Genomic DNA, 18,440 nt, shown 5'->3' with positions numbered 1-18,440 from the left:
ACCACATCCCAAGGGTGTTCTACCGGGCTGAGAACCTGGTGACTGTGGACACAGTCAACTCCGCGTCAGAAGATGGCCACAGTTAGCAACAATACTCAGACAGGCTGTGCTGTTTAAACAATGGGCCCAAAGTGTGGCAAGAAAATATCCCCCATGCCACCACACCGCCACCAGCAGCCTGAAGAAGGATGGACCCATGCTTTCATGTTATTTACAGAGACATTGGATTCTGCAGACCTTGTAATGAGTGGCTACTTCAGCTATGCCCCAAACCAGTCTTCCCATTCTTCTCTGACATTAACAAAGCATTTTCATGTTCACAACAGCTGCTCTTTGGATATGGTTTCTGTTTTGGGACCACCTTCTGTACACCCTACAGATGCTTGTGGCCAATGAGTATATATATTCACACTCGTCATCATCATTGTCCTTCGGCTGCTCCTGTCAGGGGTCGCCACAGTGGACCAACTCGTCTGGTTGTCCGCATAACAGAATGCCCTTCCTGACAAAACCCCCTCCATTTACTCAGACTTGGGACAGCGTTAAGAAATGCACTGTCACCCGCACCCGCAGTGGCTGCATTGAGTGCATGTATTTACAATTTATTGCCAAGAGTATTTGGGACGGCTGCCTTTACACACACGCGTGAACTTCCATGACATTCATAGGCTTAAGTATGCAGTTGGCCCACCCTTTTCAGCTATAACAGCTTCATCTGTTCTGGGAAGGTTTTCCACTGGTGTGCGGTCATGTTGGAACATCCCAAAACTGTTCCCACAAAGCTGGGAGCATGAAGGTCCAAAAAACCTTTTAGTACGGTGCAGAAGACTGTCAGACTTTCCAAGACAACCCCACACCATAATCCCCCCGACAGATGGTGGGCATGACAGCTGAAGGGTTACAGTCTGTCACCTAGTTCAACTTAGTTCAAGTTCAGCTATTGCCATAACATAGATGTATGTGAATAAAAACTATTATTAAATCGAACAAATTCTATACATTTTTACCTGTCGTGAACTTTCTATTTTGAAACGATATCTGCTGGAGCAGCTTAAATGTGCTGAAACTCTACAGTACTGAGAGCAAAGCGCCTTGAGGGGAAGAGGTATTGGGGACTTTCCATATGTCGTACATCTGGCCCACATCAGGATCTCAAGGTGAAAGGTTATGCTCATCAGGCCTAAAAGATGAACACCACCCTCAACAAGCACTTTCCAATAAACATCCAACACTCAGTCATATTATGTAGATGACAAAACATATACTATACAATGGTACATTGTCTGAGATGTTGGATTTGCTGTTTTATTGTGGTTGTTGTTATTTTATTGTTTTATTCGCTGTCTTTCTCTTTTGTCTTTGTCTGTGTATATCACATTGGTGAACTGCATTGCTTTAAATAAATCCGAAGCTTGAATTTTGAGGGGGCATCTCAATTGGTTTTAGTGGTTAGGGGTGCTATTGTTTTAATACCACTGTCACATGAATGTCTATAAACCAGAAGATCGTAGACGAGTGTGATATTTGTGTCACGAGCAGAAATGGTCCTAAGCCGCTCCAGGAAGCACCACACCACTGGACAATCTGCACAAACTCGCCCGTTCTGCTGTGACACGATGTACATTGCCTGTGTGAAAGAAAGAAAAGTGACACCTTCCACCGGGAGATTATGGCTCCGGCACCTCAGCGTCAATATCATCCTCACACACACACTCAGGTCAAGTGGCTCTCCATCTATCTCAATCAGGAGAACAACTGAAATGGAAACACAGAGGACGCGTGAAAGACAAGAAAGGTGCAAGAAACGAACGAAATATCTGGAAAATGAAGAAAATGTGTTATAAAAAAGAATGAATCGTTTAAAACGGTACAATACAGCTACGATCAATATGAATGTACCAAAGAATGGGCATTGAAATGAAGAGCTATTGTCGGGTAGGTATACCGTTCACAGGGCTCATGGACAGGACAATACTGGCATGGTGATCCACACGGGCAAATTTTCAGATTCAGCAGGAATCTCACAGGTCTCTGCTTCAATAAGGAAATAGGGCTGAGTTCAGGAGCACCAATTCCTTATTAAAATACATTTCTCCCTAATCCAGACTTCGAAACAATCTGACTTTGGCCCTTAATATTTTATTTAGTTTTGAAATAATGTTAAGGTTAAATACAAATTCATTATTATTATAATACTTATTTAAACATATTATGCATTGCATTATATATTCATGAGGGCTGTAGATAAATTAAGAAATATTTAAGGAATTAAAATAAATTTCTGTGTGTAGGTTTGACCTATGACACATTGGTCAAATTTGTCCTAGACAGAGACAAATCCTACATAAAGACAGTTCCGGTGTTTTAAGGCTGATTCAGATGATGCATTTTTGCAAATCATTTTCAAACGTTCCAGTAGACCAGATTCTTTTTATTATTTTATTCTGCGTGTCTCGGTGGACTGGCCCCCACCTTCGGTGAGTCTCTGCAGTTTTTGGAGATTTTGTGTGTATTTTAGTATGTCAGTTCCATCATTCTGTTCGATTTAATGCTGCATTAAAATACATGATTTCAACGAAAATAATCACATTGACATTTAGAGGAGGTGCACTGAAAGAAGTGTAGCCTGGTTAAACTGGTTAAAAATTGATAAAATATTTTAGCATTGACATGTAAATAAACAGGTAACAGTAGGTTTGATTGGTTTATTTACATTATGTCAATGCTGAAATATTAGGTGTGACCGATTACTGATTGAAGTTTAGCCAGTGTTCACTTTTTTCAGTGTGGAATGCAAGGAGGATAACGACCAAGGTCACAAACTATAATATGCACTGAAAAAATGTGAAGGCTGGCTGTACGTAAAAAAAAACACTAAAGCAATCTGTCACACCTAATATTTCAGCATTGACATAATGTAAATAACATTTTATTAACATCACGGAAATGCTAAAATATCACGTGTGGCAGATTATGTCAATTTTTGAAGTTTAGCCAGTGTTCACATTTCTCAGTGTGCTCCCTCAGCTCAGTATGTTATTACTTTTATTGTTGCAGCTCATCACCACAAATAACTAACATTAGACAGTTTGGTCAGGTTTTGAATTTATTTGCATTATGTAATTGAGGGAATTGTCCCAAGATTTGACTAAATACTTGGTTGTGGTGAAGTGCTACTGTGTGCAGGCTTGTAGTAGCCTAATGGGCAACATACTCACTTATGAACTAGAAGGCCCCAAAGTCAAAGGCTCGAACCCCACTTACTACCATTGTGTCCCTGAGCGAGACACTTAACCCTGAGTGTCTCCAGGGAGACTTGAAAATATAAACGCAGATGTATATAGCATGGTAACTCTTCAGAGGATTACATACATTCATCATGCCATTTTAGGCTTGCAGTGATTTATTTGTATGGTGCCATTTTTTTCATGGCTGCCCACTGCTCACCAAGGTGAAGGGTTAAATGCAGAGGACACATCTGAGTAGCTCTAATGAGGAGAGACATGAACCAGACATCTCGCATCTGTTAATTAGTGAATGTCACATCACTTGTCAAAGTGGTTGCCACAGTAAAACTGAAGAGACTACAATCCCACCTTCCTCCAGACTCGGCAGATTCTCCGACAGAGAGGTGTGATTCGCCACGTCTCCATTGCTCTAGAGCTCAGTGGCAGCATGCTTACACCACCATGTTCCACACTTTGCAGTGCAATTGTTGTTGTAAGGCCTTGATGTAGCTGCTTGGACGTGGCTGTTCCTGGGCTAGTCTGACGTTTGGAGGACTGTGGCTATACTGACATCTGCCAAGTCTTCCTGCAGTTAGCGCCTATTTAGTATTTCTAAAATGATGATGAGACAAGTGTGACGAGGTTCATCATTAAACAGTATGTGATGTGACTGTGATGGCTTGACAGATTTATTAGAGGGGGTGGGATTTGACCTCAAGTTGACCTCAATCCATCACATAGTGGCCTTACAGTTGCCATTAGTAAAATCAATCATGTCATAAAATGCTACCACAAATAAACCACAATTTTACAGCACCAGACACCATTTTTCCTTTCTTCATGACCATAAACCGGCAAATCCTGGTAGACCAGCCACTCTAGCTCCAGGAAAAGTCAATGATGAAGGTCAAGAGGTTTTCTGTGTTCTGTTACCCCCTGTCATTGATAGACTTGATGTGTCAGATGGTGCTTAGCGAAGAACAAAAGCCAGTTTGATGGAAGCGAACTGCAGTGGATCATGCTGCAAGGCCTCCTTATGGCCACTGAGCAAGTTCTCCGATCCACTCCAGCTCCAACTAGCTTTCACGGTCCTAAGGCACATAAACGCAATTCGATGTTACTGTGAGCGTTCTCTCACCATGAAAACATCTCTCTCTCTCTCTCTCTCTCTCTCTCTCTCTCTCTCCACTGATTCATGTTTGGTGAACAAATAAGCAGGAGGACACAAGCGTGTGGAAAGATTTTATCACCCTCGCTGCTCCCCCGAACACTGCACATCTCAGCAGCTCAGACAGTGCGACCGAGCTTGTTTCAGCTCAGACTGAGACCTGCCCATGGGCGGACATTTTTTTTTCTTCATGTGATGTGTTGTGTTCTTCTTCCCTATTTTTTGCTTCTACTGTCTGTGAGATGTTCAAATCAACAACTGCCTAAAAAGGAAGAGGGATCACACACACACACACACACACACACACACACCGTAGTAAAGTAGAAAAACAAGGTCATAGATCAGGCCCAACATTTAAACCATATATTGCTATATATTATAGGCCACTCGTGCTGCAGTGTTCTGGTCCAGTAAACAGTGGATCCGACAAGGCCTCTGAAGGGTCCGGGGGTATCTGGTACCATGATGGTCTCCATCTGAACATTGGTGCTCCATTCGCCCACGCTGCTCCATTCACCCATCGGATTAATGGAATTAATGTTCTGGCTTGGAAACCCTTTCTGTGTGTTCAGCTGCCAATCAATAACAGCTACCCCATAGCCACAAATATTCCACATATTGAAGACGGTGCTTTGCTTTGCCAGCTGGCATCATGGGAAGTGGGAGCGCTGAGGAGGAAGAGTCTCCCGGTGCCCCAACTTCTGCCTCCTTCAAACATCTTCATCGACCCATGTAACGCGAGGGCAATCAGCCAGTTCCTCTCCTCCTCTCCCTCTGGATATGCATTCATGTAACTGTGCACAGTGTATCATTCATCCACTATTAATGCGAACTGATGAGATCAGTCGATGTCACAGGACAACATATTGACGGTACCGACATTGAATATCTGCCATCAATTATCAGTACTGCACGTTTCACAGATATAGCAAACCGAGCAACATCTTTTCATTATGCCAGGAATCCCAGAGGCTGTCTCTGTTTACCAGTCAGCAACATACATCAGCAGGCATGGTAGGGGACCAGTTATGTTCCTTGAGATTATCCTCCAGGGAATAGCACGTGTGGGGCAGTGCAATACAGAATTAATAAGGGACTAAAATACAATCATGTCAGAAGGCACCCAAACTGGCAGTTCATTCGTCCCCCTCTGTGTTTTTGTCTTTATTCGTCAGAAGGGAAGGATCTCTCGTGTAAACAGTGACACACTGAAGAGCCTAAGTGAGCTAAAAATAGCATCAGCTTTGCCTCCTAAATGATTTTTCCCCACTAACAAGCTGCGGATTATTGTTCCCAGGAGGATTTTCAGTCCAAAGGCCCAATCTGGAGGATTTGGCATCTGACCAACTGAAGCTGTTTTAATTCAGCGTGAGCTGAAAATCTCACCGAGTTTTACTCGAGCAAACTCAGACCAAGAACAATCCGGCGGACTGAAATAGAATACGGGGAGAGTTTTAGTAGTGAGCTGACTTACACATGGATCGCAGAGCAATTCAAACCGTCCATTTTTATTAATAAACAATATGTGTTAATAAAAGGGGCAGTGGTGGCCTAGCGGTTAAGGAAGCGGCCCCGTAATCAGAAGGTTGCCGGTTCGAATCCCGGTCCGCCAATGTGCCACTGAGCAAAGCACCGTCCCCACACACTGCTCCCCCGGCGCTTGTCATGGCTGCCCACTGCTCACCAAGGGTGAAGGGTTAAATGCAGAGGACACATTTCATTGTGTCATCGTGTGCTATGATGCAGTTTTTCACAATGACAATCACTTCACTTTCACTAAAAGGTCTGCTGAAATAATGTTGGAGTTATGTATCTGTAGTAAATCATGCTAAGGCTTGGGAATAAAGACATTCCCATTGTGGAATCTTCTTATTCCAAGCCATGTAATCAGGGAGATTAGAACCGAGGAACAGATTTGAAGTGAAGTCCAGAAAAAATATGCTATCTGCATTATTTATACTTTCCACTGACTTTTGACCATCAGTCTATCGTTTGTATTGTTATATATAAATTTTTTAAAGAAAATATCTTCTTTTCATTTGTTTTATTCCGCAGACTGAAATATAAGCATGAGAAGGGGTTGGTGAAAGTGACAGGAGGGACAGCAGTGGTTATCCTGCTGAGGAGCATATTCAGGACAATCTGAGGCAGGTCTGGTCTCATCTATTTATAGTGCAGCCATCAGGGAACAATGGTTGGGTTTGTGCTAGGGACTGTAGGCTGGATTAAAGGCCTTACATCCTTCATATAAATACCGTATTACCTCATGTCGTGTTTAATGCCCGTGCTATGTTATAACACGTGTATTATACACAGTATTGTGTAATGAAGAGAGACGAAGGATTTCCACGAGAGTTGAAGTGTCATCTGCACTCTATAATCAATAATCAGGAGAAGGGGGTTACCTCGTCCTATTTAGCCTGTCTTTAGTGGAGATTACCCAGCCTGCCAAAGAACCAACCCCTCACAGTCCGCACAGGGATGCACCAGGGAGGGAGGGGGAAGGATGGGATTGATGAAGGTAATGAAGGCAGGGCTAAATGTGCCACTGTTAGCAAATTAAACTAAACGAATATGATCTTCATATTAGATTAGATGTACACTGGTGCATACACAGATTCAGAAGCCACCTCCAGCTACAGAACTGATGGGAAAGCAGGGAGCGGGAGGCTGGAAAAGAAGGGAGCCGTTGCATGTCTTCATAAATTAGAACAGTTCCCATGGAAACAGATTAATAATGAACCTGTGTGATTGTGGTCTAACATTGTAAACAAAAGCGGAGCATCTCCGTCTGTGTGTGTGTGTGTGTGTGTGTGTGTGTGTGCACATGTGTGAACAGCAACAGCCTCCACAGTGTCGTTCCAAGGAAGGCAGATTGATGGCTGCTAAAAATAGCCAGCACCTAGATAAGCCTATTCTTGTCAGTAAGTAGGGATCGGTAACAGACATTCGCGCTCAGCGCATTCAGAAACATCTAGATCTGTAAAACAAACACAACCCCGGGCAGCCTGATAGATGGCATCCATTACAAAATCTTTCATTTTATCGGAGTATGCTTTTAGTCGACAAGTCTCTAGAGTGTGAGAGAGAGGTTTTGTGAAGTGAGAGTGTTATGACGCCTTCCTTCAGCTAGCAAACTGCATAGGTTGCAGAGTAACGCCAGTGCACCGAGTGCACCGTGTGCTGTGCTGCTGTGTATCACATGTGACAATCACTTCACTTTTAAAAAATTCGATACTGACATCAGTCCCATGCAATAGCTGGATGCGATGTATGGCGCGATCTCTTCAGTTCAGGTCAGGACATTATATTCACACTCATCAACAATGACATCATGATCATAAAAAAGTTAGATGAGAGGAGGCCATTTGGCCCGTCAAACTTGGTTACCGAAGGGAGTTGAACTAAAGATTTGAGCAAATCATGTCTAGTTCAGATTAGAAGCAGGAACCCGTACTATTAACTAAAAGTTGTTTCTCAGATCCAAATGACAGTGTTACCCCACTAGGTCTTTGAGTTTGAACAATTACGTGGATGAGCAGCATCGACACCAGAGTGAACATACCCACCTCTTGACAGGTGCTTTTGTATTCAGATTAGTTATTCACTTCATCTAGCTGTGGTTTTAATGCTCATGTGTCAACATGTGCGCATTTGTGCCTAATATTTGTTCAAATAAACCAATATAATTCCAAAAGATGGCAATGATTTATAAAAGGAGGTACTTCCTCTATCACTATGATGAGGCCCTCCGGATTCCAGAAATGAATAGGAATAGGCTGAGGCTACATGGTGGCACTGACATAACTCAACCTGTAGGCATTCAGCAGGCATTTCATATCACAAGCAAATTTTTTACAGATGCGCTGAGAATATTTTCATCCACATGGCTTTGCCTTCTTATGCATTTTTTTTTACTGATTCTCCCTCTGCATTGAAGCTGAATAACATTCCAAGACAGTCAGATAAAACTACACCTACAACAATACTGACAATATCATTAATTACAAAAAAAAAAAACCATGTGTGTGTCATACCACCCGCCGGTGTATTCTAACATGCGTAACATCAAAGCAATCTTTAAAAAAGTAGCTCCTGTTCAATGCGGTTTATTAATCAGAACACAATAAACCTTTATGTTTACATGTAGATCATGAATTCTCAAAATTGATTGTTTACTTTAAATCATTAAGCATTAAATATATGGTAAGCCTGTAAAAAAAATATAAATGAACAAATGAACGAACAACATTATAAACATGAATTTGCATTCATCTCCTTTAACTTCTAACAGACATAAAATTAAATGCATACAAACGTGTGTGAGATAAAGAATTTCCAAACCCAATAACCCAGTGAGTAACCCAGACTGTGCAGTTCCAGTTCCGTTTTATCTCCAGACTCACAGCACAACCACAACCACCAATAACTGTGTCAAAGCGTTTCTACATCAGGGTGGAGCTGATGTCGAGACTTCAGAGGCATGTACTAGAGGCACTTGTGACTTCCTGATGCAAATGCACAAAAATGACAACTAAAAAATTGAATGAATGCAAGTTCTGCAGCTGGGACATACTTCAGTGAACCATTCATTCAATGTAAATCAGGCATCTGCTGTGGTTCACAAAACCATACCAGCATTGGAATGTCTCTGGAAAGCATTTATTGTATTGTAAGAAAATGTGAGCTGGCTACACAAAACAACCTTTGCCCTTTGTAACTCTTTGGTGCAATAGTTTGACGCCTTCTGTCCTCTTTCTTCTGAATTAAGGTAATAATAAGAAGAGCAAACAGGATACCAATAACTGTAAAACTAGAAATGTGGTGTCTTCTACTGAAGCACCACAAAACATTTAACTATAAAATGTTCCAGTTCCACTCATTAATGTGCATTGTTTTCTCAAAAGGCCCAATTTTAGCTGTTCTTCAGACTGACCGGCAAACAGTCATCTTCAACCTTCAGAGCTCTTAGATGACCTCTGAATTGTGACGAGCAAGTGCAGCGGGCAGCGTTGTCCCGCATGGTCCCTGGATGTGGTAGCTGTGAGGAAGAGCACAAACTAATTTGGTAAAACAAACCAAACAATTCGGATGGTGTGCCACATTTTGACAAATCACTTGTGTGTGACAGTGAGATCCATTTACCCAGAAGGCTTCATTATGAAAATTCAAGGGCTTATGTTTATTTTCAATAGCTTATGTAAAATGATTAAATTATTGCGTTTTTTCTTTTTTCCCCGGAACAATCCAGAATCGTATCGCAATGCCTCATAAAACACAACCTATAGTTGAAATAATCTTCCACTTTATTTCTAACTACAATGCCCAGTCCTGTGAAAATTAGTTTCTCTCATGGAAACTGGACATTGGCTGTGATTAAATAATAACTTGCTCTTATGACATATCAGACAAGACTCTCTCTTTGATTATGAAATCTCTCATTGATGCACTGTACCATAACAGCAGTAATTCATCAAAGCTCAAAATTAAACTTGGGAATAATTTCAACAACATCCAACCTGAACTATAGATGACTGTTACTTACGTGAAATATGAGGTGTTGGGAGTGGACTTAATGTTGAACTCAGCAACTGGGATGCCCCTTGATGCCACCTGTGGACCAAACATGGCTGCTGGGTACACAATGGAGGATGTGCCTACCTGTGTGCAGAAAAATCGCATTCATTTTGGGGTACTGTGTCACCCATGTCAGGACGTGTTAGAGAACAAAGGAAACAGCTCACCACCAGGCAGAGGTCACAAATCTCCAACTCCTTCTCTACTGGAGTCAGGACGTTGGAGTCCAAAGTCTCACCAAACCAAATCACATCAGGTCTAAGCAAGCCGTTACAGTTATTGTCTTCACATCTGCAACACAAGCACATGGCGTATTCAGGACACGCTCTTATACTACTGACATTTTAAAAGCAGAACATTTAATAAGCTGTTATGTGGTCTCAATCTGAACATTAATGTCTTCAAATTTATTTATGACAGCAAGTACAATTCTCCAGGATAATGTGGTGCTTGCAAGTTTTGGAATCTCTTAGAACACTTTCGACTTTCATCTCTTCCCAATCTGGTTGATATCTGTGAAGGTTTCGTTTTATTACGTTTTTTTAATGGACCACTGTCAGCCAACAAGCCAATATGAACACTTTCCCCAAAACAACGGACACAGGCTGAAACAGTACCGTTCCACTAGAAACCTCCACACCCACCATCAAAGAAGTCCTCTATATTGAGAGTTTTGTCTGTTTTCATTGTTGGTTTTTGTTGAGAGTGAGGATGCTCATCAAGAGGCTATAACAGCCGCATTCAATCTGTGGGACCACCAAACTCCTCTCTTATCCCAGTAAACCAATGAGCAAATGAACCAGGGAAGAAGAGCGGTGTCTGCACCCTTGAGTTTTGATCATTCAGAATGATCCTCTGATGTTTTAAGGTCCTTTGGTTGCTGTATGAATGTAATGAATGAATGTAAACCTACCTAATGAAGCCATATTTTGATGCTGGCACTAAGCGCAGCACTGCATGCTAAGTGTGGGGTTTGTTCATTAGTGTCCTGGGTGACGGAAATAATTACACAACAACAGAAAGGCAGTTAGTTCCTCTGAAAAGATACGGATAACTGCAATGCGGTTCTTTCTTGTTTTTTCCTGAGTAAATCCTGAGGATGCTTTAGACCTTACACTAGCAAACAAGCCCAGCAATTAATGCATATCGCTCATAAACTGCGCCCTATACAGTCCACTTTTTTAACATGCAATGGTTATGGATACCAATGTGTACTGACTGGGATGTCATCTAAAGACTAGCATTAATATCATAATGACTTATTTAAAGAATTAGTGGTACAACCTATATGTGAGGGCTTTAATTTTACTTTCATGTTAAATATTAAATTGATCAAAGAGTAAAGATGTAGCTCCGTAGCTTTTCAAAAATATTGCTAGCATGCACCAATTAAAACGGAGTTAAAAAAAAAAAAAAAAAAGACCTGCATTAGATATTATGATGGCTTTGTTTGACAATATGACATATGTGCATTTGACTTCCATACAAATATTCTTCAGATTACAAAAATCTTTCATGTTTAGATGCTGCTTATGAAACACAAATTGGAGAAAAGTCGAGATTAGTTTAAATCAGTACCTACCCTACAACCTTGCCATTATTGGATTAAACCTTGATCCTACAGGTCAAAGTAGAAGCAGAGTGTTACAGAGAGGTCACTGGAGTGCTGTTCCCATGGTTACCGCATCATGTGTAACACTGCATAAGCAACTCCAGAGAGAAGGGTGTTTTTCACAGGTGACGACTGCACAAGCAGGGCATCAAAGTGGGCAGCGGGCACTGAGATTATTTTATGCAATCACAGGCATGTGAGCATTTAAAATAATAACATGGATGGGCACAGTCTATGTTTCCACTACAATGTCGAAGCTAATTGGTGAAGCTATTTGTTTCCTCTTGATCCCATATTCCGATCCCAAAAAGGGAAGAAATAAACCCAGAGAAGTCAAAATTAAAGTGTTAATCCCTGTGGTTCATTTATACAAACGTAAGGTGTTAAAATAAATAAATTACAATATTTAAATATACACAGGACCCAAGTTTTTGGATCCTAAGAATTAATCACATCTGACCACAATTAATTCATTGTTTTTCTTTCAACTGACAGGTCCAAAGAAAATCTAACGTGACAATAGTACAAGGGACAAGTGCTCCATAACCTTCCCACAGCTGAACAAGAAACAGCACCAAAAAAAGAGAAAAGTGATCTAACTGGACTATTTGGTCAAGAAATAAAAAAAGCAAAAGATAAAATTAATATGATTATAATAGCTTTCATATATTTAAGCAACTTCATGTCCCCTTAAATCTCAACGTTTCAAATCACAAAATTTCATTTCATTAAAAAACTTCATAATTTAGTCTGTAAACCACACAAAAATATGCAACAAGCCTCCCTTGTTGTTTGCAATGTGATAAATTTATATAAGAATGTAAGCGTCCCCTTGCCCATGCTCTTTGTGAATCTCTTTTATTACAAACTTGAAAAACTATAGTCACAGTGCCACCATGTGGTTTGTGTTGACAGATTCCATTTTTCTGCAACCCATGACCTTACAACTAAGTAAACCAACTGCAGAGGGGCAGTCAGGGTTTCTGCAGGTTTAACGAAGCCAATTTTAAGACCAATTTCATCAAATTTAAATGTCAACTACATTTGTCCAGAGTTTTTCTCGACAGACACTGTGAGGTCCAGATGCTCTTCTATAATTCAATATGAATCATATTTTCTCTTCAGAAATATATTATTATTTGGTATATAAATTTTCCTTCCAATACTCATATTCAGACACACATTGGGGCAGTGGTTAGCCTAGTGGGTACAGAAACAGAGTCCCGAACTGCAGGGACTGAGCACCGTGCCCACACGCTGCTCCCCGCCGCCTGTCATTGCTGCCCACTGCTCACCAAGTTATTGTCATTGTGAAACACATCACAGCACAACGAAATGTTTCCACTGCTTTTAACCATCACCCAGTGATCAGTGGGCAGTAATGACAGGCGGTGGGGAGAAGTGTGGGGACGGTGCTCAGTGGCACCTTGGCATTTCGGGACTCCGTACCCACTAGGCTAACCACTGCCCCAATGTGAGCCACTAGGGGGCAACTGCAATATTTTCGCTTCCTTATTTCAGGGCTGCACGATTTGGGGAAAATATATATTGCGATTACTGAGATCCTTATGTGACAATCATAAATGGCACTTGCAATCACATAAAATTAAATCTTTACATCACTGCAAATGTTATTTTCCCAATACTGCAGCTTAATAAAAATAAATAATAAATAAAATCTATCAAAATCAAAAAAGATTTTCCCCAAAACAGGCAATAAAACTCAGCTTGAACTTTAACATATAGTAGTATATAGGAACTGGATATATATATTTTTGCTGATACAAATGTCATGTTGCCTGACTCCATATTCATTCCCACCTCAGCTGTCGTCATGACATACGACTTGTAAAAAGTGCTGGGTGCAGCACTGTTGTACAGGGCTTTTATGGAGTTATATTTGTGCCACATTCGGGTGAACGTAAGGTAACGTACACAGAAAATGTATTCTGTTCATGTCTTCTCTCGCAAAATTGCTGCTTTTGACACAAAACCAACCGATGACCGATCAGAAGAAGTTTTCTCTTTTGCTTGTGGCACAAGCCAGCGCGTGAAAAGCAGCCTTTTTAACCAAACCCTGTGAAAAGTAATAAACCCCCTGCAATAATAAATATTCTGGATTTATTTGGCTCACCACCTGCCATATAAGAACAGGAGTTGGCCCCACAGTTTGTATATGCGGTCACCATCACCTGACGACTGTTTCCGACATTTTTAAATCAAACTAACATTTAATCTAAAAACATTTTAATACATTTACTTACAACATACAAAAAACCAATTACCGAAACAAATTTACAAGAAGCGGATCATATAAGAAGGGAAAAGGTTTCTGACCGCTCATTTACCTTGACCCGACTGAAATGATTTCATTTATGATAGATAAATGAAATTCATGTCGAGATCTACCTGTTCCCTGAATCCAGTCCGGAACACGACAGGAACGGTTAACAGACTGAAGTGAGACCGAGCAGCGGGTCAGTTGGTAAACTTCCAGAGAATGACCGATAATATATTGTCACTTCAGTTCATGTATTCATAATATAATTCGCATCATTCTGCGTTCATGTAATAGCACGATCTGACATCGTGATTGGGGTGCACTTGTGAAGAGTGCAGTGCGCCTACACCATGGATTACTGACAGATTGAAGGCTTGTTTAATTTGATTGATTTTTCCTCCTCACTAGGCTATTTCTGATTGAGTTATATCAGAGAATATAACGAAGAATATAATGAAAAACATCTGCCAGGCGAGTGCAGAATTTAGCCATCTAGTGTCATAGGCGGTTCTGCTAATTCACATCTCATACACAAAAATACAAAAACACATATTACAAATTTGCCAAATTATTTAGAGGTTACCACTAAACTCTGCAGTATTTTAAAGACCTTTAACTCTGGATTTAAGGATTAATAGTAATTTTTTATGATATTTAAGGCCTTAATTTACAAGAATCCAATTTAAGACTTTTTAAGGATCCATGGCCAGTGTTGGTATGCCAGCATTCCTTATCAATATCTGTGGAACATTCTCTATCCTTAACTTCATTAGTGGAACTATGGCTCTACAGGAAGGCATAGGCCACCACTATTGGGGCCGTGGTGGCCTAGTGGTTAAGGTAGTGGCCCCGTAGTGCTCCCCAGGTGCCTGTCATGGCTGCCCACTGCTTACTAAGTTGATGAGTTAAAAGCAGAGGACACATTTCGATGTGTGCACCGTTTGCTGTGCTGCAGAGTGTCACAATGACAATCACTTCACATCAGCCCCGGGTATCGTCTAAATAAAATGCATGGTTGTAAATGGCCTGACCTCGGCAAATTGATGACAGGAATGTTGGCATCCGCTACATCTGGGTCAGGAGATCTGGAAAACAAAACAGTTGAAAAAAAGAAAAATGATGATTCTCCAAAAAATACTGAAATTGACAGTGTTAATTAAAGTTTCATGAGTAAATTTGTGACTAGATTTTTACTATTCAATGGTTTAGGGTTAACAAGTTACACTTTTTGTAACCAGTTAGCATTTTCATTTTGTTAAGAGTATCATTTATGTGCTTATCTTACCCTTTGCCCTTCAGAGAGTCACAAATGGGACTTCTGTGGTTGGCAGACACTTTTCCACAGCTCACGCATCGTGTTCTGAAGAGACTTCCTGCATTCATACAGCAGCGCATCGGTGAACGTTACTACAGCAGTCACATATCCATCACACGACAGCTCAGAAACAGCTCTAGATCAAGATTTAAGATATCACATGCATAATTATAGCAGTACAACATGGAGTGAAATGCATCCTGAACAGCTCTGTCTTGACCGTGTATAGTTAAAAAAAGAAAAAAGAAAAAATTTTTGCGAAAAAGTAAGCAAGCTATAAGCGAGATATTTATTTTCAATGAGAGCATAAGACAGTCGATAATATGCAATACAATTTGCAATACAATGACCACAGAAATTGAATTCTAAATCAGGTCTGGTCAGATTTCTGCTAAGTGTACAGTGAAAAGAATGTACCGTGTAGCTCCAGCACGTGTTTTGAGGTGGCGCGTTGATGCAGTCCGTCAATGTTCTGCGTAATCACCACCACCGAGCGGCCCTGGCGGCTCAGCCGGGCCTCACACTCGGCAATGGCATGGTGGGCAGCGTTCGGCTCCCTGATCAGCGTCATCTCCCGTCGGTAGTGGTAGAACTCCCAGACACGTGATGGGTTCCGCGAGAAAGCCTCTGGAGTAGCAAGGTCCTGCACAGACCAGAGTAAAAAATGTTACATGCCTAGGTGCTGCCAGAGATTACAGTCTACTGGAGATTAGGTATTAGAGTCTCAATCAAATATTACAATTTTCTTCCAGCACACAATATGAGAGAACTTGATGCCTCAGTAGATCACTTTAGCTCATGCTGCTCCTTGTGTTCCTTATCATCAAATTATCATCAAAAAAAAAAAAAGACCATCGGAGCCCCAGATGAACTTTTCAACTCATCACAGTGGTTTCTCATTTGGTCACAGCATAAGATGATTTTGTGCAGCATAGTATAGTGTGTGTGTTATATATCTAAACACCTGACTTGATAAAAGATTATATATGGCTGTCTAGAACATCTGGCATATGCTGTGACAAATTCAGTAAAAAAAGATGAGCTACTTGGTGGAAACGGAGGAAAGAATACAAACAGAACCACCCAAGCTTAATAAAATTAAATTTGGTTTTCATTATGTAGCACAACTGGGTCAACACCAGTTTTGTCGGGCAGATATGACTACAAATGTAAAATTTCCATAAATCTTGTGAATGGGCAGGATATGCATTATTACGCACCCAGACCAACGTAAAAATGCTAACTCAATGCAACCCTTCCCATTAGGAGTGTGTATTGGCAAGGATCTCACGATACGATACGTATCACCATACATGGGTCACAATATGATGCATATCACGATATGATAATGTAACTTTACATAATTCAAAGCTCCCAGCAGTACAGCGCCATCTACAGGAGTGGAGGTAGATTGTCATATCTCACTAAAGAAAACGCTCGACAGCACCACCCGTTGGACAAAAATTTGTACACAATAATATAGTTATTTGATGACCCTGTATCAATACAATTTCACCAAATTAAATATTGCAATATATTGCTGTATAAATATTTTCTAACACCCCTACTTCCCATTTACCTGGGCTTGAGACTGACACAAAATCCACTAATAAAAAAAAAAACCTTGGATTGAATTGCAGTCCCAAATTGATAAAATAAATTTACAACAGAGAATGGGAGGCAAAATCAGGAATGTTCCTGATTTCCACTTTCCACACCTGTGCCTTCCACTTTCTCCATTGCCCTGCGGCTCCTCTGTAGGTTGGGATCCCACTCTCAGCACTAACTCCAGCCCCAGTGATGATAGCGATGTGCTTGGCCTCGGAAAAGGCCTTACGGAAAGCAGCCATTTCTGTGAGGAACCCAAGAGAAAAGATCAGAACCAGAATCGTATTTATTGGCCAAATGTGTAACACACAAGGAATTTGATTCCGGCAGTTGGTGACTTTCCATCAACATGAAATACAGACAACGTGGACAGACAGTAGAGACAATACACATTAAGGCATATAAAGCCATTAGATAATAAGGTACTCAAAATAATATGAACTCACCCGAGCTGAACCGGGCCGTCAACGACCCACCAGGCTTGACCCTGACTGCGCCAAAACAAAGAGGCACAAGGGACCTCGGGGTGACGTGGCTGAGCACTATTGGTGACAGCATCCCAGCTGTTGAGGGGTATATGACAGTGATCAAATGCCTCCAGCCGACATTACACGACATTAAACGTAGTTTGTACTAATCCCATCTAATGCCAGTTTAAAATACGTGACGCAGCACGACTTGCTGCACAATGATTGTTTCTATCGGGATGTCCATCCAACACATCTACCATACTCGTTTAATGTGTAATTTATACACATTAAATGCAGGTAAACATTGCTCAGATCACCCCTAAAGTAGCAACAGGCTATCCGCGTCACACCTCCACCAGTCGGAGGTCGCTTCATGGCTAAAATAAACGTGCGTTTGCACGTTAACACACAATTATAACACGTATGCTCGTAATGCGTCGCGGCGGGGAACTCTGTGCAACTTTAACCGAGAAGCAAACCTTCAAGTGAGAAATACTCACACGGCGGACGGGCAACGCGTCAGCTGCGGAGACGCTTCCTCACACACGCCCACAGCGTCTTCACAGCAAGGGTCGTAAAACGTCGTAAAAAGTCGTAAAAACCGGGCGCGCTGGCCCAATAACGCGGCTAAACTCGGCCACACCGAGTTTAAAACTAGACGCTCCTCAGCAGTGGAAGCTGCTCCTTGGCCTTTTTACCCTACCGTCAGAAACACTTGTATGTTCTAATTTATTTGATTGACTGAAATAATTCTTAGCAGGTAACGAATTACTGTAATTAAGTCGTATTTTGGGTACTAGTACATTTTTAAAGGAAAATTCTGTCATTTTACCTGTTCTTCAGTAGAAATTTAATTAAGTAAGCAACTTCATAAAGCCTCTCCAGACCGCACAACGGTCCATTGGTGTATTGCACATTATTTAGAAGGCAAAACGTGTTTGTTCCAGAATTTGACAAAAGTTGCCCGATTTTAATTAGATTAAGAAACAAGTCAGTATCTGGCAACACGGGGTGTGCCACCACTGCACACTACAGCACACGAGGTAAATGTCGAGTTCATGTAAACGAGCTCACAGATTGCGAGTGGAAATTGAAATAAAGTGAGCACAAGATGGAACTCAGTCATTTTGAAATGTAAAGTTTAACAGTCTACAGTGTTAAAAAACTTAAACACACAACTTC

General features: G+C 41.1%; 1 protein-coding gene across 1 annotated transcript; it reads right to left on the bottom strand.

The window, feature by feature from the left end:
* Nucleotides 1-8,488: 8,488 nt before the first annotated feature.
* On the bottom strand, nt 8,489-17,820 carry LOC114788129 (NAD-dependent protein deacylase sirtuin-5, mitochondrial-like). Its single transcript, XM_028976359.1, has 9 exons — nt 17,759-17,820; nt 17,235-17,351; nt 16,899-17,032; nt 15,598-15,823; nt 15,151-15,238; nt 14,897-14,950; nt 10,140-10,263; nt 9,941-10,056; nt 8,489-9,436 (listed from the first exon to the last, which is right to left on the bottom strand). The coding sequence occupies exons 2-9, from the start codon at nt 17,344-17,346 to the stop codon at nt 9,364-9,366; spliced, it is 927 nt and encodes a 308-aa protein (XP_028832192.1). The 5' UTR covers nt 17,347-17,351; nt 17,759-17,820; the 3' UTR covers nt 8,489-9,363.
* Between the last annotated feature and the right edge of the window lie 620 nt (nt 17,821-18,440).

This window comes from Denticeps clupeoides, chromosome 4, assembly GCF_900700375.1.
Source record: "Denticeps clupeoides chromosome 4, fDenClu1.1, whole genome shotgun sequence".
Lineage (NCBI taxonomy): Eukaryota > Metazoa > Chordata > Actinopteri > Clupeiformes > Denticipitidae > Denticeps > Denticeps clupeoides.
Note: the sequence above shows the minus strand (reverse complement) of the source record. Positions and strands in the feature narration are given on the sequence as shown.